Below are 23,626 nucleotides of genomic sequence, written 5' to 3' on the forward strand. Positions count from 1 at the left end.
GAAGCTGCACATCTTGAAAGAAAGGTGAAAATGTAATCTACATGAAAGCAGAAATCATCTCTGCTTCACTTATCACTATATTATAAGGAACCAAGGCAACTAAATGTCAAACTTATACAAGTTAGAAGTATTGTATTACACACTAGGATACAGATGGTAAATTATGTCCTAAATAATCCCAATTTTTATTTATTTAATCTGATTATAAATAAGCTTTTGTTACAAAAAAAAAACCAAAAAACTTCAGTTAAGATATTTTTTTCCTAAACTTTTAAACCTATGCATATCACTCTGTGGTGTAAAACCTTCTTTGAAAATATCTTATCAACTTTTTTAAAAATTTAGTTCTAAAGTGTGTTACTCACAAAATTGGGCCATGACAGTTGCTTTGTATATTTTCAAGCACCATTGGAGGTGCTACTTCTTTACAGAGGTAATGATGTGCATCTGCAGTTAATCTGTAATATCCATCAATTAATGACACAAAAGACAAAGCTTCTCTTAATGAGCTAAGTTCAATTTCCTAAGCAGAGAAAAGAAAAAAGAATAAGTATCATTTAAAAAGTCAACTGCATGCTACATATTGAAAATTCTCTTCACCCATGTTGTTAGATTAATTATCCTAAATTAATTTTCTTCTAAATTGCTCAAATGCCTTTTATTGCCCTAATTGCCCAATTTGAATTACAAATTCTTGTGTCTGATATTTAAGACCCTCTCAAATATGGGCTTATCATGCCTTTCCAGTTATAGTTCACTCTACATCTATAATTTTACTGTATTTTCCAGTATCCCTATTAGAAATGCATTATTTATCTCAATTAGAAATCTCTGTACTCTAATATAAAAGATGGTATTAATAAGAAATAAAGAGCATTTATTTTTACATACCAAATATACACATTAGGTTAAAGTACTCATGCTATAAATTAAAATGTATGTAGTATAAACTAAAATCATATATAGCTTTGCTATGATTGTATCATGCATACATATGTGAACATATGTGTCTAAAATGCAACATTCTATTTAATAGGAAAACACTGAAGGAAATTCTCCTAAAATCAGGAAGATGATAAGAAAGCCAACTATTTAATAGTGTATGGTATTATATTGTACTAACATAATGAAGAAATAGAAAGCAAATATAAACATAGAAATTGGAAACAAGGGGATAGAATCCTCTCTATTTGGAGATTATATGATTGTATACTTGGGGAACCCAAAAGAAAACAACTGTAAAACTACAACAGTAAGATAATTTATTAAGATAGCAGGATACAGAAATCAATATCTTTCACATATAAAAACTGATCAATGAGATTATGTAATAAAAAAGATAGTCCCATGTATAATAGCAACAAAAAATATAATATCTAGAATTAAACTTAACCAAAAATGTACAAAATCATTTTTAGAAAAACTTCAAAACACTCTTGTGGTATTCAACTTTCTACTTGAATATATAGAAGATTTGCCATGTTCTTGTATAGGAAAACTCAACATCATAAAGATGTAAAATCCTCCCTAAATTCATTTTCTAATTTGTCACAATCCCCATAAAGATACCAACAGGTACTGGAGGATGTACCCATTAAAACAAGGCAAATATGAGATTCAGCAAACTAGAGATCCAACATAAAGAGACAAGAGAATTCTCAGGATGGGTAATAAAAGGGTGCTCAAAGATTACAGCTGTGCATGACCTAGAGAACTATTTAGTCCAGATTAGATAGTAAAATCCGCTGATCAAAGATGGACTTTTCCAGGAAAGAAACAGAAGTGATATATTTTACAGATTTAACTGTGTGAAATACTGTATTGAGAAGCGAGCTATTTTTGTAGGGAAGTTTTGTAATAAGTTTTCATAGGGAGTGGAAAGACATACAAAGGAAAGATATATACAAAGGAAAAAGTATAGAAAGCATGGTTAACTTTCAGAGAACAAAAAGGTGTACAATAATGAAAACGTGATCACAGCATACTATTTGGCTCAGCAATGATCAATATTTAGTCATAATGAGAACACAGAATATGGACCTATAACAAAAATTATAATACGAAAAGAAGTGTGTGATGTATTTAAACTATAAAAGGTATTTAGCTAATACAATTAGGCCATAAAAATACATACTATAAAAGATACCATAAACGATGTTAAAAGACTTGTAGAATTGCAAACCTGTATAACAAAGGATTAATAGCCAATATGCATTGAAGGAAAGAAAGCCATAAATCAGTTAAAAATAGAAAACTAGTCAGAGGACATGAAAAGGCAATCCACAGAAGAAGAAATACAAACAGCTGGCCTATAAACACATGAGAAATTGCTCAATCTCAAGTTTTAATTAAAGAAATGCAATATTACAACAGCACAGCAATTTCTGTCCATCAGTTTGACAAAAAAATGAAAAGATTGATAACATCCTAGGATATGACAATGAATATGGGGGTGTCACTATTTCAAAATAGTGACTTTGTTTCCTTCAACTATATATCCAGAAATGGAATTGCTAGATCAAGATGCTAAATTTTATGTGAAGTGTATTTTACCATATTTTTTAAAGATAAAAAGAAAGGAAAATAACACAGTAAAGAGTAAAAGGATAATAAAAAAAGTGTAATTAACCTAACAGACTGGAAAATGTAATAGTAAGCAAAAAATTAATTATTCTATCTAGCAATAACTTGTTAGAAAATATGAGAAAAAGTTCTTAATCCTCACAAATAACAGAAAAAGCATAACATATCATGAATAAAATTCAGCAAGAAACATGACATATCAATATAAATAAAACTATCCAAAGTTACTGAAGAACATAAAATCATACTTGGATACAAGGAGAAATATAACAGAGAATGTAATATGGTAAAGAAATGTCAGTTCTTCCCAAATTAATTTTTAAAGCAATTCCAACAAAATGTCAATGTAATGTTTAATGAGCTTTAGGAATACTCTACAAACAAGGTAGTGTCATCATTAACAGCTTAGATTATCAAATCATGCATTTGGGTTTACATAAGCCCTATCACTTAACTAACACTGTGACCTTGGAAAGTTACTTAACCTCTTTGTATTGCAGGCAGAAAATAAGGCCAAGTCCAAATAACATCCCATAAAGAAGTTCTTCATGTTACTACAGGATGCTCACATTAGCATCAATAAACTCTTTACAGAATACACATGTATATTTGTGGTAATTTATAGAGTAAACATTTCAATAAATTCCACATTGGGGTTAATAATTATTAATTATCCTTTCATTGATCCATGAAATACCTATCAAGTTCTTACTAAACTCGGCCCTAGAGCACTGTGCAAGGTGCAGGGAGTAAAAACACACAAAAACATATGATCCTTACCTTCTAGAAGCTCATAGTCTAGTAGGGAGTAGGTGCACACTATTAATAATATCTTTATCTAAGAACAGGAAAGTGTGCTGACTAAAATGAGTTGCAAGTTAGTTATAATTTTGGTAATTCGCATATAAACCTAAAATGGCCACAGAAGTACACACAGATACTTAAATTAAATGAATAAATAGGATTAATTAATATGATGTTTAAACCAGGGAGTCAAGAAATATCTGAGTCAAAAAGAAAACAGAGCCAAATAAGAAATTTAAGAGCAGAGTATAAAGGAATTCTTTCTTTCCTTTCAATTAAAATTAGTGGGATTTCTGAAGCTATTTAAAGAAAGAGAAAGGGTTAAATCTTTTAGAATCAATCATGCCTTACTGCTTGGGTAGGGCTGACCTGGGATTAGTTTACATTTTGTTATATAAATTCCTGACATTATTGTTTGGGTTTCTTTCTTTCCTTTAATTAGGCAGTCTGACTGATAGTATGCACATCTCTATTAGTAAAAAAAAAAAAGGTTATAGTCAGGAATGAGCATTACAACAGGGAACCATCACAGCCCAGAGTGTGAAGAAAAAGTAACTGGTGCTTTGTTAATCATAAAAATGAGTGAAAAATATATAAATGTACAAGAAACTCTGGGAAGATAGTGTTGGTAGTGATACAAAAAGCTAGATGTAATAAAAAAGCTGGCTAAACTGATACTTACGTTTAGAGCTATATTTAAAACTATACTCAAAATTCCTACAAGAAAATGATTTGGTATTAAGATTCTGAAATACTTATTTCTAACAACTCTACAACATAGCCATTATTTAGTTATAAAGCAAACTTACCAGATTTTTACCATCTTGCTTATGAATAGTTACAATTCTGCTTTCATTTGAGCCTTCTTGGTTTGCCTGCTTAATAGTGACATCAATAATATCCGGAAAATCACAATATAACTGTAAATCCTATAATTAAGAGCATTTGAAATTAAAAACAGATAGAATCTATAGAGCCATTTTAAAACAAGACATAAAGGAGCTAACCTTCATAATAGATTCTTTAAAATAAAAAAGTACTGATAGCAGTAAATGAGCATTAAATAGGATTCTCTCACCCAATAATCTAACCCTAAGATTATACCATATCTTGCTTTTACTTAAAAACAAGAGCATTAAAGGGTGCCAGAAATCTTAAGTGTGTTCTAGTACCCTTCAATGCTATCAACATTCAAAGGAACCATTGCCAGAAAATAGAAAGTTTTAACTACCAAAGAATGAAGATGGAAAATTTTAAAATTTCTAATAACAGTCTAAGAACAACATAGATATAAACAAACTTAGAACTTATAATGCAAACCTAAGACAAGCTAAATTATCTAACAGGTATACATCATCATAAAATCAATTAAAATTAATCTTTTCTAGGTAATTAAATTTTATGATTGTGCCTCCTGTATCAGTAATAGTAAAAGAAAAAAGGAGACAAAACTACCTTAAAAATCACTGTTAGAATTCATACCTTTTCTGAAACTATAAGAACACCAATTATTTTGTCAGAAAGAATTAAATAAAAAACCATTTAAGAATAATCAGAAAAAACCTACAGATATGACCTTATTGGCTGGCTTCACACCATGAAAAATTTACACTTCTATCAATGGAAGAATAAAAGTACAAGACCAATTTTCAAATAACTAAAATTATTTTGTTTCTATTGCCATTCTATTTAAATTAACAAAGAATGAGAACATATCATTAAGGATTACCTGTTCTGTCAGTGTCTCACTTTCTTTATGTTTCCCTCTTGACCACTGAATTCCACCGTTTCCAGTTATTATAATGGTTGCAAAAATCTCCTCACCTGAAGGACCTCTTCCAGGTTCTTTTACTTCAAATTGCTCAGTGTAGAAGGCAGACTGAAGAGTTTCCAGATTTATAAGATACTTAAGTTTCAAGTTTCTGGCAGTGGCTTTGCAATGGCTAAATTGCTCAATAAATCTGCGAAATCTGTACCTTATTCGTTTCCTTGTCAAAATATGATACTCTTGGATCTTTGCTCGAACACATTTTGGTAAGAATGTCTTGTAGCTAGGGATAAACACACAGAAAAACAAAACAAATTGGAATATTAATCTAAAACAAAATTAAAAGAGAAGTTACGACCTTTCTCTGTGATACATAAGTGCAATAGCACACAAGTGGAGAAAGGTGACATCGTCACCATCCACACAATATAAAACTTTAAGGTTTTGTTTGATGATGTGAATACATATAAAAATTCTCTCTGAGTTACCGTAAATGTTTAGAATAGGAGGTGTTAATTTATTTTTCCTAATGAAATGAAGAGTTAATCTAATTAATAATGGAGTCTAAAAATTTGTTTTCTCTGATTACCTTACATACCATTTTTTTGGCACTGTGATGCAAATATTTCCTATGAGGCTGTACACAAATATTTATCTAAATTCTGGAAATTGTTATATTGTGTTGAATGCTACTGTTGTTTCTTATGTAAACATACTTCTTCTGTATACATTATTTTCTTAGGCCAGGTTCAATAACTCCTAATAATGCATCTGCAATCAAAACAATTCCATTTGGAAATGTTCTCTTTTGTACTTCCATCTCTATGTGAAACATCCTAAAAAAGGTAGATAATTTATTTCCCTCCTGCTCAAATATCTGACAAATGAATAACATTTTATTTCTGAAGGTACAACTCGATTAAGTTTCCAAGCCTTCACATATGCTAATCCTTCCCATCACCCATCTCCTATCTGGTTAGCTCTTTACTCATTCTACAAGTCTCAGCTCAAGCATCATCAAATCCAGGAAACTTTTCTGGACTTCTATATCTACATTAGATGCTCCCCATTTTGTCTGACAGTATTCTGTGCACCTCTCCACGATATCATTTATCATACTAATATGATATTTGAGTATTTATGAGTATTTACAGTCAATGCTAGAGCTGGCTCATGCTGAGAGCTTATCACATTTTAAGAATTATTTTGAGCTGACTGTTAAATAGCCCTCATTAAAATTTAAGTTATATAAACTTACAAATAAATAAATTATATTAAAAATATAGGTAATAAGTGCTCAAAACATCACTTCCTAATTTATTTTACATTCAACAAGGCTTATTTTATATTTTACTAACTACACTTGTGAGGTTATTTAAGTCTATCATATGTGAATGTGGAAAGGGTTTGCTACTGCTCATCTTTTCCCAATTCTGCATTCAGTGACATCAGATTGATACCTTGAAACTGGCCATGAAGAGAGTATTTATTCCACGGGTGTCATCAAAGATTACAAACAAATCGGATCTTCCCCACCTCCAGCCCCCCAACCTCGTGGAACTCTCAGTTCTGTACTTAAGTAGCCAGAGCTGTTGGAGAAAGTCATTTGACAAGGTAGATGTGTTGCATTATAAATTCATAGTCACCAATTTCAAATAGGCTTTCATCTCTACCATCACTTTTACAATATTTCTCTGTTCAACTGATTTTCCCAAGTCCCACAATTATGTCAAACCTCCAATTTCCTCAAATCTCCTACCTTTCTTCAGCCTCAAACCTTGGCTACATTCCTCCTCACTTTTCAGCAAATGACGTCATCTCTTTCTTTAAAGAAGCTTCTCTAAGCAAAGCTCCTTTAATATCCTGCTAGCAAACCTATTACATCTGCACTCATTCTCTCCTCCTTCCCCCTGCTTTAATAAATGAGGTATAAACCTGCTAGTCATTTCTGTCACATGTACTAATACACATCTGCCCTCTGAAGACTTTTACTCTACTTATTATTTCTCTTCTATCCACATGTTTTAAAAATACTAATGGTCTTCCCATCTTAAATGTAAAATCTCTTTATCCCACATCTCCATCCAGCGACAGCCTATAAGACCTCTTTCTGAAAGAGTTTATATAGCCATTTCCATTTTCTTGCCTTTCATTTACTCTTTAACTCAACTCCAATCTGGCTTCTGCTCCATCATTCCATAGAAACTGCTCTTGCTAAAATCAGGAAAAACTTCCATGTTGCTAAAACCAAATTTCCATGTTTATTTTTCTTGTAATTTTTCAGCAGCATCTAACACTGTTGATCCCTCTCTCCTTGAAACTATCTCCCTTTAGCTTTCCTGATTTTATTCCCATCTCTTTGGCTGCTCCTTCTCAATCTTCTTTATGGGTTCATTCCTCTTTACCTGGTGATTAAATGTTAAAGGTCCTCAAGACTTAACTATGGGCCCTCTTATCTACATGTATTCTCTTTCTCTCTAGATACTCTATATGTAAATGACTTTGATATGGCCATCTCTAGCCCTGACCTCTAAGCTCCAGACCTTTATCTTTCAGTCAAATCAATCTACCCATTTAATCTGGATGTCCCAAAAGCTTCTCAGTGTGTCAAACGAAACTCATGAGTCCCCAAAACATCCTTCCAAGGTCCTCTTAAATATTCCCTATATGAGTAACCAGCACTACTTCTACAAGCCCCAGAAGCTCAGAAATCACCCTTTACACGACCTTCTCCCTCAACCTGCATTATTCAACCCGTTACTATATTCCCTTGATTTTACCTGTTAAATATTTCTCTTTCTTGCCCATTTTCCTCCTTACTCACCCATTCAACTGCATCTCCTGAAGAAACTAATGCAATGGCCTTACTCTCTCTGGTCAACCCGCATTTCCATTTACTCTAACCACCCTCTGATTTGTTATCTACACTGGAGTCATGGGGATCTTCGAAAAACAAATCTTATCATTTCACCTTGGCTTAATACCCTTGCATGGTTTCATAGTGTTCTTAACCTTGTCAACACAACTAAGGTTGTACATGGTCTAGCTCCTGCCTCATCTGCTACCACTGTGAGCTCTACCCATACTGACTCTCTTCAGTCTTCCTATGCTCCCTTCTGGCCTTTTCTATGAATCTCTACTCTCCATCATTCACCTCTCTCCACCCATTAAATTCTACTTATTTTTTTATCCCTTTTACCAGACATATGGTGATGGAAGGAGAACTGACTCTCGGTGGTGAACACACAATATGATAATAGGTGATGTATTACAGAATTGTACACCTGAAACCTATGTAACTTTACTAACAATTGTCACCCCAATAAACTTTAGTTAAAAAAAAACCCAAAACACAAAAATTTTTTTAAAATCCTACTTATTTTTCAGATCTCAAAAGTCACACTCTGTTCCTTTTCACAGCAACTAAACAATAAAATTTAATAAAAGTCTGGATAGCATAAGACAGTCTCAGAAAGTTTAGAATAAACAATGAAGACTCAAAAATATAAACAGAATGCAAATGATTCCTACTTTATCTACTTCTGTCAAAAACATCAGTTACCAAGAGCATTACTAAATTTGAAGTACAATTTACATAAACACCAATGGCTACTTGATTTAATAAGGCTTTGGAAAACTTATTTGAAGATAAAAAGAGGAGTTTAAGATAACACCATACAACAGGGCTTTCCATTTTGATTCCTAGGATAAAAGACCAGACATCCCATCCTTTGGGAATACTAAAGGAGTGTGTGGTTCTTGAATATGGTGAATACACTTCAGTGTCATGTTATCAGAACCAGACTGGTTGGAAACACTACAATTTTCCAAGAGGCACAAGTTGTTAACTTTTGAAGCATAAAGACATTTGTCCTAATGCTTTTCTTATATTGAGTTTTTAAAGAATCTCTAAAAGTCTCTGAAATTGAGCCTTTCCTTAGAAACTATACTAGATTTTGTACTGTGAAGTGAAATCTTCAACTTACTATTACAATTGGAGTAGGCCACTGGGAAATCTAGTATTTGCTTAGTTGTTTAGAAAGGTAGTCTAGTGATATGAGGTTATGGAGCTCAGCTGCTATGTAAGAGTCCTTTGCCCTGGCCTAGTGTTTGCAAATTCAGCAGACTCCTTTAAAGTCTTCATTCTCCAGTTCATCTCTTCCCACTCTTTAGCAAATTTAGGATTTTAACAAGCAGAAGAATGAAAACAGAAAAATCTTTTTCGTTTCCTTCACGTTTTTTTTTTTAAGCTGAGCCCCTGTTGGCAGCTCAGCGGCTGCTCAGCTCGGGCTGGCAATCAAACCGCTGTTGCTTAGAGCTCAAACTCTTGAAGTGAGCTCTTAACCAACTGAGCCACTCGGCCGGCCCGTTTCCTTCACTTTTTGAACTCCAACACCTAAGCTACAATATCCAATTAAGAACTGAAATACAAAGGAATGAGTACCTAATACATACACATGCACAAATACATATATATGCAGGTGCGTATACACACATGGAGGCATGTATTCACAGACATAGACATACCTAGACAAAATGCACAACACAGACACAAAGAGATGCAACTCACATGTATTTTTTTTTTAACTCTGGAAAAGAACATGTATTTAGTTATACTAACCAGAGATCCACACCCTACTGGATAGTTCTGGGAACAAATCAGCTTATTTAATTCTGCCAAAATCTAATCATTTTGTCAAAAACTAATCATTCTGTTTTCATATCTATTTTCCCATTAGTCCTGAGTATTTACACTGAGTAGAGCTCTTTGACTGTTTCTCAGAATTGAGCACTAAATGAGAATTCAGAAAGCAGTGAGTTATATTAAGAAGGAAAGCAAGGCAGGCATGTTTTTGCTTCAGGATAGGCATAAATTATTAATTAATATCAAAATTTCATGGTATCTGGGCCGGCCGAGTGGCGCGATGGTTAAGAACTGGCTTGGGACGCCAGAGGGCCCTGGTTCAGATCCCACATATGAGGGCCAGTGACACTGCCCTCTACAGCTAAGATGCTGAACAACAGCTCAACCTAGAGCTGGGCTGCCATGAGTCGCTGGCGACGGCATAGGCTGCAGCCCCTGTGGCAGTGGGTTGCCATGGGCTACCGTGTGTAGCCAGCAGCCGCAGTGAGCGGCCGTCCAGAAGCCGGCGACTGATCTGCCTCGCCCGGGAAGAGCGCAATGATGGTGCCAACTTAGGCCAGTGAAGCAACGTCCTCCACAACTAGACTGAAGAACAAAAGGACAGCAACTTGTCTGTTCCCCTTCCTCCAATTCCCCAGCACTGTTCCCATCCCCCCAGTTCTCCAATAAAAATTCTTAAAAAAAAAAATTCATGGTATCTGAGACAAAAGAAAAAATAGATAAATCAGACTGCTTCAAAATTTAAACTCTTGTGCTGCAAATGATACTTTCAAGAAAGTGAAAAAGCAATCCACAGAATAGGAAAAATATTTGCAAATCATATATATGATAACTGACATCTGGAGACTGGTATCCAAAATATATAAGAGCCCTTACAACTCGGTAATAAAAAAATATTGAAGTACACTTTAAATGGGTGAACTGTATGGTAATGTGAATTATATTTCAATAAAGCTGTTTTAAAGTATCATGGACCCTTATAATGTATGTTTAATATTTGTAAAATTTTAAAAGTAAAATAAAAAAAAGGTATGCAGAATTTTACAGATGCACTTATATCGTGGTTGAGAGAACCAGAGAAACACAATTACTACACATTCACTGGGTTTAGAACTAGACTAAATAACGTATGGGAAAGAATAGAGGGCATGGTTCCTGACCTCAAAGAAACCACAATCTACACAAAAAGACTGTGCCAAGACTTTGGACAATATCACGATCTCCAAAGCAGAAGTGTTCCATCATAACATAAGCCTAGAGATGCCTTCATTTTTATAAAATTCATCTTCAGTGGTTCAAAGCTTCTCAGTTCTTCAACTGTGTTCCCTTCAATTCCTTCAGTTTCTATTAATGATATGTCAGATACTCCTCCCTTGACTTTGTTCTCCTATGGTCTGGCATACAGCAGGTATTCAATAAATAGCTATTAAATGAATGAATGAATGAATGAATGAATGAACAAATAAATGAGTTAATATCCTGAGAAGTGTCTGCATTTTAATAGAGATCAAGACCTTAGTAGAAACAGAGATGTTTTTGTTTTACCTTTGGGCTTTGGAATCTTTTCGATTCCTCAGTGAGTTCCTGAAATCATACCCCCCACACCTTTAAGTTAAGGTCTAACAGACAACTGAAAACAAAACAAGAATACTTAAAACCAAAGAAGGAAACAAATAAATTGATTCCCTGCAAATTGCATATGAACTGTTTTGACAGTACTCAGGAAAGGAGTGACAGAAGCCAATTATTGAGAGAAGGTGTTCAAGGAATAAAGGGAGTCTTAACTAGATCCATGAGACCTTCAAACTTTTAATTTGGTAAGTATATAATATGTAAAACACATGTTTAGTCTTCAAATTTAAAAAACTATCTGTGTGTATATACACACATATATATATATTCATATTCATATATACCTTTAAAAAGAGTAGAAGTTTCACAGCCATTTAAAGCTGGGCTACAGTTTTAAAAATGTTTCAAAAAATTATATTTGGCGTGATTGTCAAAATTCAACTGCAGAAGAATAATTTGGAGAATGTGGAATGTGGATCTGTATAAAAATCTGCTGAACCAATTATAAGATGAATAAGGTCTGTGGATCTAATATACAACATGGCAAGTATAACTGATAACACTATATTGTAAAACTGAAATTTGCTCAAGAGACTAGAACTTAGATGTTCTCACCCCCCCCCCAAAAAAAAAGACAACAAAGAAAGATAAATATATGAGGTAATAGATGTGTTAATAAACTAAACTACACGGGGAAATCCTTTATACATATTTCAAATCACCATGAAGTACTTTAAATATTTTATAATTTTATACGTCAATTATACCTCAATAAAACTAAAATTTAAAAAAAAATCTCCTGGAGCACTTGTAAAAATTCATATTTGTGGACTTTACCTCAGATTTACTGAATCCAAATTCTTGGGTTAGAGCCCCAAAATCTTTCATTTTAGCAGGTGATACTAACTCAGGAAAATAAGAACACTCTTAGAGACGTTTAGAATTATTCATACAGACAATCTGAGGATCTGATAGCAGAAATTATGCCTCCAGGTACTATTTTCTGTCCTCTGACATTACCTAGCCTTTTCAGAATAAATGAATCAAATAACAAATGGGTATCAAACACCTATGGTATTGTCCTATAGCACACCAGCTCTTTCAATAATTTATTTTAGTTATAAGATAAATAATTACTACTCAGGATGCAATATACAATATGATGACTACAATTTACTGCTGTATGATATTATGAAAGTTAAGACAGTAGATCCTAAGATCACAAGGAAAACATATTTTTTTCTTTCTCTTTTTTCCTTCTAAGTGATGACTGACGTTAACAAAATTTATTGTGGTAATCATTTCATGATATATGTAAGTCAAATCATTATGCTGCACGCCTTAAACTTATACAGTGCTGTATGTCAATTATATCTCAAAACTGTCCATCAGAAATTACCTCATCTTCAAAGAAGACATGAAATATCAAACTTTCCATGAGCCCTTCCCTGATTACCCCAACTGGATATAATCCTGAAGTATCTGTTGTGTGGCTCTCACTAGACAGTATCTGGCATTATAATTTTCTGTTTACATGTTTAACTTCTTTGCTAGGTTTAAACATGGAAGAAAAGAAAAAATAATTTATCTTATATCACAAAATATGTGTTGTGCACAAGGAAGAAAAGTTACCCATACAAATCTCAATTATTATAAAATCAAAAAGTATAGGCAAATATAGAAAATACAAATAAATTACATAAAAGCTCCAACAGTTCCCATTTATGTATATGAATCTGCATAAGAAAATTACCTGGTAGAGCTGTAGATGTCCAGTGGTGTTTGATCCTTTTCTTTGGCTATTCTCATCATGTCTAACACGGCCATCCCAAGACATTCTTCCTGTGTTTCATGAGTCACAGGCACTTTTATCCATCCATGCAAAAAATCATGACGCCACTACAGAAAAAAAATATTTAGAAGGAAATAGCACGTAAGTTTCACTACCACATTTTAATCTACTACTGTATTTTAACCTATGTGATTTCCAGAATATATGTATTTAAAAAGAACATGAAGTCTTTCAATTTTCATTTTGCCATAAAATTTTAATGAAAGTTCTTTTACAAACAGAAACTGATTGAAATTGGGTCCCCAACTAGAGAGTACATAAGACATCAACCTATTTCACCGCTTGTATCTTCAAATTGTATCTTCTACATCAAAACTACCTAAATCAAAATAGATATTAAATATGTACTGAGTTCCAAATATGTTCAAAGCCTTAGACTAAGGACTGTGTTGGATACAAAGAAATATAAGATGTGGCCTCAGCCCTCAAGGAGACTAAAATCTAGCAGAGAAGTTAAACAACGTAAAAAGAAAATTATAATGCCAGATACTGTCTAGTGAGGGATGCTTCAAGGATATATCCAGTTGGGGTAATCAGGGAAGAGCTCATGGAAAGTTTGATATTTCATGTATTCTTGGAAGATGAAGTAGTTTTTGATGGACACAAAACAGATAGAGGGAGTAAAAGGAATGACAAGAACAAAGTACAAGGCATGTTCAGAGATTCAAACTAGTTTGGTTGGGGCAGACAATTTATGAAAGGAAATAATACGGATTAAAACTTGAAAAAGTAAGTTAGGGTCAGACTGTAGGAATCCTTGAATGACTTGATCCTAGAAGCAATAGAGAACCATTTTCTTAAAGCATCATTTTCTTAAAGAATCTTTTCCTAAAGTCACATTGGCAGAAATAGCAATGATAGAAGTGCTTTAAGAATATCAAGTATATTCAGGGATACTCTTTAAGAGGCTGCTGTAATGATTCAGCTATGAGGTAATATGAACCTGATGTAGGAAACAGAAGATATTGAAAGAGTCTAAAACATTGATAACTTTGTAATTATACATAAAGAATGAAGAAAAGGGAAAAACAGAAGTTTCAATGTTTTGATTTGGATGATTTAGGGATATAGATAAAATCAAATCAAACATGCAATGGGAGAAATGAAAGGATAGAACATAAATAGCACCAATATTCTTTAATAAGACTAATAAATAATAATAATAATGATGATAATAATAATAAATGATAAACAGCAATTTTCTTTATAAGAAAGGTAAGAGCTATTAAATAATACCACTATTTAACCAAGGTTTTAAACTGGTTAAGAGAAATATAGGGCCTTCTTCTATGTTTTTTGTATGTGTTTCCTTTCTTTTGATGTTAACTTTTTATTAACTAATTATAAAATGTTTTAGTAAAAGAAAATAAACTATATTACCTAAAAGGCACAAACAATGAAATAATCATTATCACCAAAACAAAGGCCTGAATGTTGGTAATAAAAAATTAATTCTGGGAAGGAGCTGGATTTCTTTTTGCTCAATTTCAAAGACTTATTTCACCACATTTTTGAAAATGGGCAAGTAAGTTATTCTGATTAAGAGGAGCTCCTGATAACTGAAGGCCAGGTAGATTGTTTTTAATAGTTTGCTCTTGGTTCCATATACTATATTGGACCAGTGGAAAGTAAATTTTGTTCATAAAGGTATTCTGTGGAACTCATGCCCAGAAAACAACAAATATATAAAAAATCAGTGAAAGCGGCACTAAGAACGTAATAAATGTCCATTAGAGAAAAGTTACAAGTGTAATCCAGTCCCAAATGCCAAAGCATATTATTTTAAACTAGCTTTCCTTAAACATCACAGAATGTACCAACAAATTTTCATGTAATTAAAACTGTAGAAAAAGTGTTTTATCTATAAAGCTGACAATATTTGAACCAAAAATGTGTGCCTGCTTTCAGCCAGAAAAATAAGAAAACAGTTATAATCACAAAATAAGAAATTAACCAAAGAAAGAACATGGAGTAAATATCCATTTTTTGGCTGAATATATATGAATTAATTAAATGATGTTCACATGGCAGCAGTTTATTTATTTCCCGAGCGGCTATATTTGGTGATATAAAAACAATCCTCAGAAAAAAATGAGTTTAAAAGGGGCAGCTCACTTTTTGCTTTTTATTTCCTTACCTGTTCCAAATCCATCTTTCTATAGTGCTGTCTTACAAACCCTAAACACAGTTTAATGGCTGAACTATTTTTTTAGTTATTTTCAAATGTCAACATATTCTTACTCTTGGCAATGTCACTGGTCAAATTTGTTTTATTTAGTCTCTAATATGCATACAGTCTAACCTAATATCAATACACTTGGAAAATAAGTTAATTACAACCTTTTGTTTTTATTTTCTGGGCACAGATTTACAGAAGTGGAATCATTAAGAAATACAAAAATGCATGTGGTATTGTCCAGACACAATTTAGGATTCCATTACAAAATTATTTTTCTGTCCTAAATATGAAAATCCCTCCTAGGAAGACAAAATTGGAAATCACCCATAATTTTTCTAGATCAAAAATATGAGATATCATAGTATTAATATTAGGATACAGTAACTGAATGATTAGTTTAGGAAAACTTGCCTTATTAATGGGACTTTAATTAGCATTCCACCAAAACAGGTCAGCTCTGCAGCAAAGATGAAATAATACAATCATAAAAGCAGCAGAAAGTCATAACCTCATAGTGTACTATTCTCAAAAGCCTGTCTCTTTTATTAATGGTTACTGAAACAAAGGAAGCTGAATAAACTTTGACTGGTGGTCGAATTATTTATTTTTATTTATTTTTTAAAAGATTTTATTGGGGAATTGGGGGAGGGGAACAGCATTGGGGAATTGGGGGAAGGGGAACAGACAAGTTGCTGTCCTTTTGTTCTTCAGTCTAGTTGTGGAGGACGTGGCTTCACTGGCCCACGTTGGTATTATCACTGCGCTCTTCCTGGGTGAGGCAGTCGACCACAAGCCACTGGACGGCTGCTCACGGTGGCTCACGGCAGCTCAGGAAAGCGGACGCCTGCTGCTGGCCAGCACCACTGCAGCCTACGCCGTCACCAGCGACTTGCGGAAGCCCAGCTCCAAGATGTTGTTCAGCATCTTAGCTGGAGAAGGCGCAGCATTATTGGCCCTCATATGTGGGATCCAAACCGGGGCTCTGCTGCTCAGAGCTGGTGCTCCCAAGCCAACTCTTAACCAACGCGCCACTCGGCCCACGGGGTCAAATTATTTTTGACAAAAGTGCCAAGATCATTCAATGGAGAGAAAGGACAGTCTTTTCAACAAGTGGTGCTGAGAAAACTTGGTATCAACATACAAAAATTTATTCAAAATGGACCACAGGCCTAAATGTAACAGCTAAAACAATAAAACATTTATAAGAAAATATGTGAAGAAAGCTTCATGATGTTGGATCTGGCCAATAATTTCTTGACTATGATAGTAAAAGCCCAGGTCACAAAATAAAAAATAGATAAATTGGACTACATAAAAATGAAAACCTTTTGCACATCACAGGACGCAATCAACACAGTGAAAAGTAAACCTATGGAATGGGAGAAAAATACCTGCAGATCATAATCTGATAACGGGTTAATATACAGAATATAAAAAAAATACTTATAACTAGTCAATAAAAAACCAAACTTGATTAAAAAATGGGCAAAGGACTTGAATCGAAATTTCCCCAAGAAGATACACAAATGGCCAACAAGCTTATGAAAAAATACTCATCACTAATCATTAGGGGAATGGAAATCAAAACTACAAGATAACACTTCACATCTATCAGAATTCCTACTATCAAAAAAAAGAAAAAAGACAGTAAGTGCTAGCAAGGATGTGGAGAAACTGGAACACTTGTGCACTGCTAGTAGGAATGTAAAATGATGCAGCTGCTACAGAAAACAGTATAGCAGCTCCTCAAAAAAAAAAATAGAATTACCATATGATTCAATGAATTCCACTTCTAGGTATATATCCAAAGAATGAAAACAGGATCTCAAAAAGGTATTTTTACACCCATGTTCACTGCAACATTATTCATAAGGGTGGAAGGTGGAAGCCACACAAGCATCCAGAAACAGATAAATGGATGTGGTACCTACGTACAAGGGAATAATCAGCCTTAAAAAGGAAGGAAATTCTGATATACGCTACAACATGAATGAACCGTGAATTCATTATGCTAAGAGAAATAAGCCAGTCACAAAAGAGCAAATACTGTATAACTCCACTTATACGAGGTACCTAGAATAGTAAAACTCATAGAGACAGAAAGTAGATAGGTTGCTGCCAGAGGTTAGAAGGAGAGGGGAATGAGGAGTTACTGATTAAGGTATGAAGTTTCAGTTTAGGAAAATGAAAAGTGTTCTGACAATGGATGGTGGTGATGGTTGCACAATAATGTGAATGTACTTAATACCACTGATCTATCCAGTTAAAAATAGATAAAATAGTTAAGATATATTAAGTATATCTTATCACAAAAAAAAAGTAGGCTGCTCTCATACTATAAAAGAGAAATATTTTTCAATTTGTTGTTCACAAACTGAAATAGCCCTACTAAACATCTTAGAAATGTGAGTCAGGAGGACCTGTGGGATTATTTCCTATGATATTACCAAATCTGATTTAGAGCTCCTTAATCTGACTGACACTTTGGGGATACCAAGAACATATCTTTACCCAAAAGCACTAATATCTTTTTTATTTATTTTTTTATTTTTAGTTTCTACTCCTCAGTCTTCTTGCACATAAACAAAAGTTATTTAATGATAAAACACTTCAATTACTGCTTAAATCGAGGTAATAAATAAAAAGCATTACAAAATGCTCAAAAACACTACAAAAATTTAACATAACAGTATTAATAAACAAATATCCGGAACAAAGCTCTCAGACTAAGTATCAACATCCAGCCACCTGCCTATGAGCTGCTACACAAACTGTAATAGCTCACTTTTTATGCAATTACCTAGTTTCATTACATTTCACTCCTCACTATTTAAGTCTAAAATTGTTCAAGAATTTTTTTTTTAATTCTGTAAAGTAATTTTAGTGTCTTAAGCCACTTATGTCTACATGAATCATGTTGTAAAACTCAGTCTAAACTTTGAAATCCATAAAATAATCTAAAGCACTAAAATAAAAAAAAGAAAATTCAAAAGGGCCAATTCAAGGAATCTTTATGAAAGAGATTCTGTTATCCATAAATCTGGGATTAAAAATTAGTGATAAAAGACTCCTATTTGTACCTGCTATGGAAGATAGAACATTAACTTTCCTATATATAAAGATTTTCCTGATTAAGAGGTACACTATACAGCAAGGTATTTATCATTTAACACATGTACGAGTAAGATAATATAATCATACCTGAGCAAAAAGGTAAGACATGACAAAGTCATCAAGAATAGGAGCTTCGGCACCTCGAGATATTCCATGCCGATAGGTTCTGTTGCTGCCATTACAATACCAGTAAGGAAAGTAAAACCTATAAGACAGTTAAAGCATTCTGTCAGGCTCCAACCAATTCAAATATAAATACCATGTATATATAACCACTTCCAGTATACTAAAAGGTATTATCCCATGATCAGAAAACACAGCTAATAACATTAAATACAAGTTGGGAACAAAATGAAACCTGAATAAGACCATAACGAAAATACAAGAAACGTAAGTGTAATAAACACTGACAGAGTATTATTTTTCTTTACTTCAACTTTAAAAAAATATATATTAAAAAGAAGAAGTGAGCACTTACATTTTATTGCAAAAAACATCAGATTTACTGGTAAACTAGCAGTATTCCAAACATTTAGGATTTTGTGGGAAAAGCCATGTTCATCCTTTTAAAAATTTAATTATAATCATAGGAGGTAAAGTAGCATCTCACCAGAAAAGTTTATTCTCAGATGAGTCTAGGTAAAGGTCATGTATGAATGCTTTCTATAGTGGAGAAACAGGGTCTTAAATAAAGAAGATTCAACGCTAATTGGTTCTGGTCTCTGATATTAAGTAGCTTGCAATTAAAAAATATGTTCAGCTGGCTGAGTGGCTCAGTTGATTAAGAACTCGCTCAAGAGTGCGAGCTCCGGGCCGGTCAAGTGGCGCGATGGTTAAGAACTGGCTTGGGACGCCAGAGGGCCCCGGTTCGGATCCCACATATGAGGGCCAGTGACACTGCCCTCTACATCTAAGATGCTGAACAACAGCTCGACCTGGAGCTGGGCTGCCGTGAGTTGCCGGCGACGGCATAGGCTGCAGCCCCTGTGGCAGTGGGTTGCCATGGGCTACCGTATGTAGCCAGCAGCCAGCATAAGCGGCCAGTAGCCGCAGTGAGCGGCCGTCCAGAAGCCAGCGACTGATCTGCCTCACCCAGGAAGAGCGCAATGATGGTGCCAACTTGGGCCAGTGAAACAACGTCCTCCACAACTAGACTGAAGAACAAAAACGACAGCGACTTGTCTGTTCCCCTTCCCCCAATTCCCCACCACTGTTCCCATCCCCCCAATTCCCCAATAAAAATCTTAAAAAAAAAAAAAAAGTGCGAGCTCTGAGCAACAGGGTCGCCGGTTCAATTCCCGGCCCGAGCTGAGCTGCCACTGAGCTGCCACCAGGTGGCAGGATGGCTCAGCTAAAAAAAAAATATATGTCCAATAATTTCTCCCACTTTGTCCTTTTACCATTAACTGAGCCACTTTACTGGAGAAAGTACCTTATTCTATAGAGTACATTGTGCCTGGTTGATTCATCTATATGGAAGACATGGTTGGGCGGATACCAGATCCTTTCTGTTTCACTCATTAAAGCAAACATATTATGATACACAGGTGTGATTCCTAGGAAAGAGGCAGAAAAGAAATGATTACAGATAGTTAAAAGTACATTCACGTAACATCTACAATTTGTAGTCTGAAGTAACAACTCAAAATCAGCACAAAATGCAGTAGTAGTCAAGTTTTGGTTCAACACGACTTACAACTGAATTCTTAATTAAATATCTTTTTCCTCTATAGCTTACATATTTTAAATATGATTGCTGGGATTCTTCAAAGCAGATTTAAAATAATATATTATCCAACATTTTTAGTTGTCTCTACAGAAAGACTGACCCAAATTTGTGTGCTTTAACTGATAATGAGAGGATCAAATAACTAAAATATTTTGAAGTCATTAGATGCTTTTAAGAAAACACTGAAACTGCTTTATTTTAAATGTCAAGTTCTGTGCAATACACTAGGAATTATATTCTCTGCACTAAACTTACAATGAAAAAATTTAATTATCAACTTAAATTGCAAGGGCATGTGATTTTTTTCAAAGATATTTTTGGAGGTATATTAACAAAATATATTTGGAGGTATGTTGAAGGCCACTGAACTTTTAAAAAAGCATATAAAATATCTAAGCCACACAATGTTTTTATTTCTAAGTACATATAGAACATTCACACATACACAAATATACACACCAATAATATGAAGATTAAAAACAAGTCTCCAAAAAAAGTCTCCAAAAGTGCCAGAGAATTATGATACATAGCACGCTCTCTAATCAAACTTAAATTGGAAATGAATAATTTTTTTAATCCTATATATTGGAAAACAAGCTTCAAAGAAAATAAAAGTATTTTTATTTTAGTGATACTTTTATTCTTTTCCACTGTAGACAAAAATGACACCAACTTGACACACTGACAACAAAAATTTTAAATTTTTATTTAAATTATTAAAACAACTGTATACTCATAGATATGTAATAATTTCAATAAGTTACATATAAAAACATTCAGTAACTTTTAAATTGTATCCTTGCATTCATTCTTATATTTACAAATACTTGTAAATATCTCACAGGTTATGGGAGAATTTATAACAGAAATTAAAAAGCATTTATAATGAATGATGATCAATACCATGTATTAAAAATTGTGAAATGTAACTAAAGTGATGCTCAAGAGGGAAAACTGTAGCTTTAAACTGCTTATATTAGAAAATAATAGATAGATCTAAGGTATCTAATTCTATGCTAGCAAACAACAGAGTAATTCCAAAGACAGCTGAAAGAAGGACATGATAGAAGTTAATAGGGAATAAAAATTTAATAAAGAAAATCAATAAAATAAAAGCTGATTATTTGCAATGACTAATAAAATAAACAAGTCTTTGTTAAGTCTGATCAAGAAAAAAAAGGAAAGATAAACACAGGATTTTTTAAAGTATAAGTTATGAAGACAAAAATAGAGTGCTAGAATAAATTATGCCAATAAATTTGAAAATGTAAACAAATCAAATTTTTAAAATACAAACTTTAAAAATGGATTTTACAAAAAAAAACCTCAAAGGAACTATAACCATTAAAGAAACTATCGACTTAAAAATACAAACAAACAAACAAAACAAAACTGAAGAGAAGAAATAAAGAAGAAAAAGAAAGAAGGATAAGAGGAAAGAAAAAACCACCATCAGGCCCAGGTGAAATTTATATGTAAGTTCAACCAAGCATGAAAGACAATTCCAATCTTAATTACAGAGAACAAGACTAGAGAGAACAGAGAAATACTGACACATTTTGAGTTTAGATTAACAATGATACCAAAACCAGATAGGCATCATAAAAGGATAATTTCACTTACCAAAATAGACATGAAAAATCCTAAACTAAATATTAGCAAACCAAATCCAGCAATATTTTTTTGAAAAATTAAAGTTCATTCATCCTAAAATTGCAGAGATGGCTAAATTAGAAAAATTTGTTAAAATAATTCATCACAATAGCATGTAAGTGAAAAACCTGCCGTAAAATGGCAAAATCATGGATCTGAAAAGTTGGGTGGTGAGTAAGTACACTGATATATATTACATTTTTCTATATAAAATGTTGCTTGAAATATTTTATAATAAGAAATCAGAATTAAAAAGGAAAATAAAAAAGTAAAAAATGGCAAAAAAAAATGGAAATAAGTTATTCATAGTAGAGCAAATCCACACAACTAATAAACATGTGAAAGGATGGTAATACCTAGTACTGAAGAAAATGCAAATTAAAATTATGTGATATCACTTTTTACCCATTCAACTAGCAAACAACAAGAGGGATGATAACATGCAATGCTGATTTAATTGTAGTGAAATGGGTGCTGTGTTACAAAGCTGCTGAAAATGTAAACTGGTCCAGCTTCTGAGAGAACAATATTGATATAATTTTGAGAAATCAATGTGAATATAAATTTAAAATAAACTTTAAACCCAGCAATCTCTCTATACATCCCTAAAAGTGCAGTACATTAATAAAAAAAATATGAATTTAAGAGCCGAAGATAAAAAAATTGTGGTAGTATAATCCATGCTGTGAACTATTATGAAATTAAATAAAAGAATGAGTTAATGCAAAAGTAGTTGGCTTGAATAGATTTTTTACAATGTGTTTATTCGTGAGAAAAGCAAGAAGCACACAGATTCCATTTTATAATATAAGAACCTAGAAATCCTAATGACTATGTGTATGGGAGTGTGTTCATATATGATTGTATCATCATGGAGAAAACTATGGAAGAGCTCATAAGTGATTATTGCCCTAGTGAACAGGATGGGACTACGGACAAAGGAAGGTAAGAATACAGTGGAGAAGAAATTTCTTCTTTCAAAGAATTTAGCCCTCAGGTCAAAAAGAAAGAAAAAAAGAGACTAATCAATACCAAAATAAGAGTTCACCATATAAATCATCTTTAAACTATGGAGAAGGACGACTTGTCATTCTCTAAACTTTAACCATAAGTCGACATCAAATAATGATACTGAAGTAATTTGAGAAATAGTTATTTTATCTGAATATTATTTTGATGCAGATAAATTCTGCATTGAAAAAATATTTTAAACTTAAAATTTAAATAACATTATCTAATCAAGTAGCATCATAATCCCATGTCTCTGTGCCTTGCATATACTTCTTTTTTATCTAGAAATTGCTACCTCTCCTTTATCCATAAAGCCAGTGTTCTAGGTATATATGAGACACAGTGGGAGGTAAAACTGCCCAGGAAGGGGCCACAAAAGACCTGATTATAAGATTATCTTAGAAAGAGAAAATACTGAGAAGATAACAAAAAACTACCATTTAACTTAAATGTAATCGTACAAATAAAATTATATATGGAACTTTTGTTCTTAAGTTGATAGGGATATTTTGTAGAATAAGACAATATCATGACTTTCAAACAACAGCATGATTACAGGAAAAGTGAATTCATATTGATGAATCATCAGGATCTTTTTTAAATGATGAATAATGATTTGTTAACATAAGAGAGACTCCATGCCTTAATTACAGGTATCAAAATTGGAAAATGGATGTATCCACATCAATTGACACAAAGGAGTTAGAAAAACGGGG

General features: G+C 33.2%; 1 protein-coding gene across 7 annotated transcripts in view; it reads right to left on the reverse strand.

Annotated features, from left to right (window-relative positions):
• The window catches only part of JAK2 (Janus kinase 2), a 116,974-nt gene that overhangs the window by 40,624 nt on the left and 52,724 nt on the right, over nt 1-23,626 (reverse strand). For 6 of the 7 annotated variants that reach the window (XM_019645921.1, XM_019645920.1, XM_019645923.1 and 3 more), the window contains exons 4-9: nt 19,950-20,073; nt 18,605-18,722; nt 13,126-13,271; nt 5,117-5,438; nt 4,197-4,316; nt 366-523 (exon numbers count right to left, since the gene is read on the reverse strand). In XM_019645921.1, coding sequence (XP_019501466.1) covers nt 366-523; nt 4,197-4,316; nt 5,117-5,438; nt 13,126-13,271; nt 18,605-18,722; nt 19,950-20,073 — 988 coding nt within the window. The remainder of the gene's footprint in view (nt 1-365; nt 524-4,196; nt 4,317-5,116; nt 5,439-13,125; nt 13,272-18,604; nt 18,723-19,949; nt 20,074-23,626) is intronic. The other variant, XM_019645924.1, reaches the window with a different exon arrangement.

This window comes from Hipposideros armiger, unplaced genomic scaffold (assembly GCF_001890085.2).
Source record: "Hipposideros armiger isolate ML-2016 unplaced genomic scaffold, ASM189008v1 scaffold_95, whole genome shotgun sequence".
In the NCBI taxonomy this organism is placed as follows: Eukaryota; Metazoa; Chordata; class Mammalia; order Chiroptera; family Hipposideridae; genus Hipposideros; species Hipposideros armiger.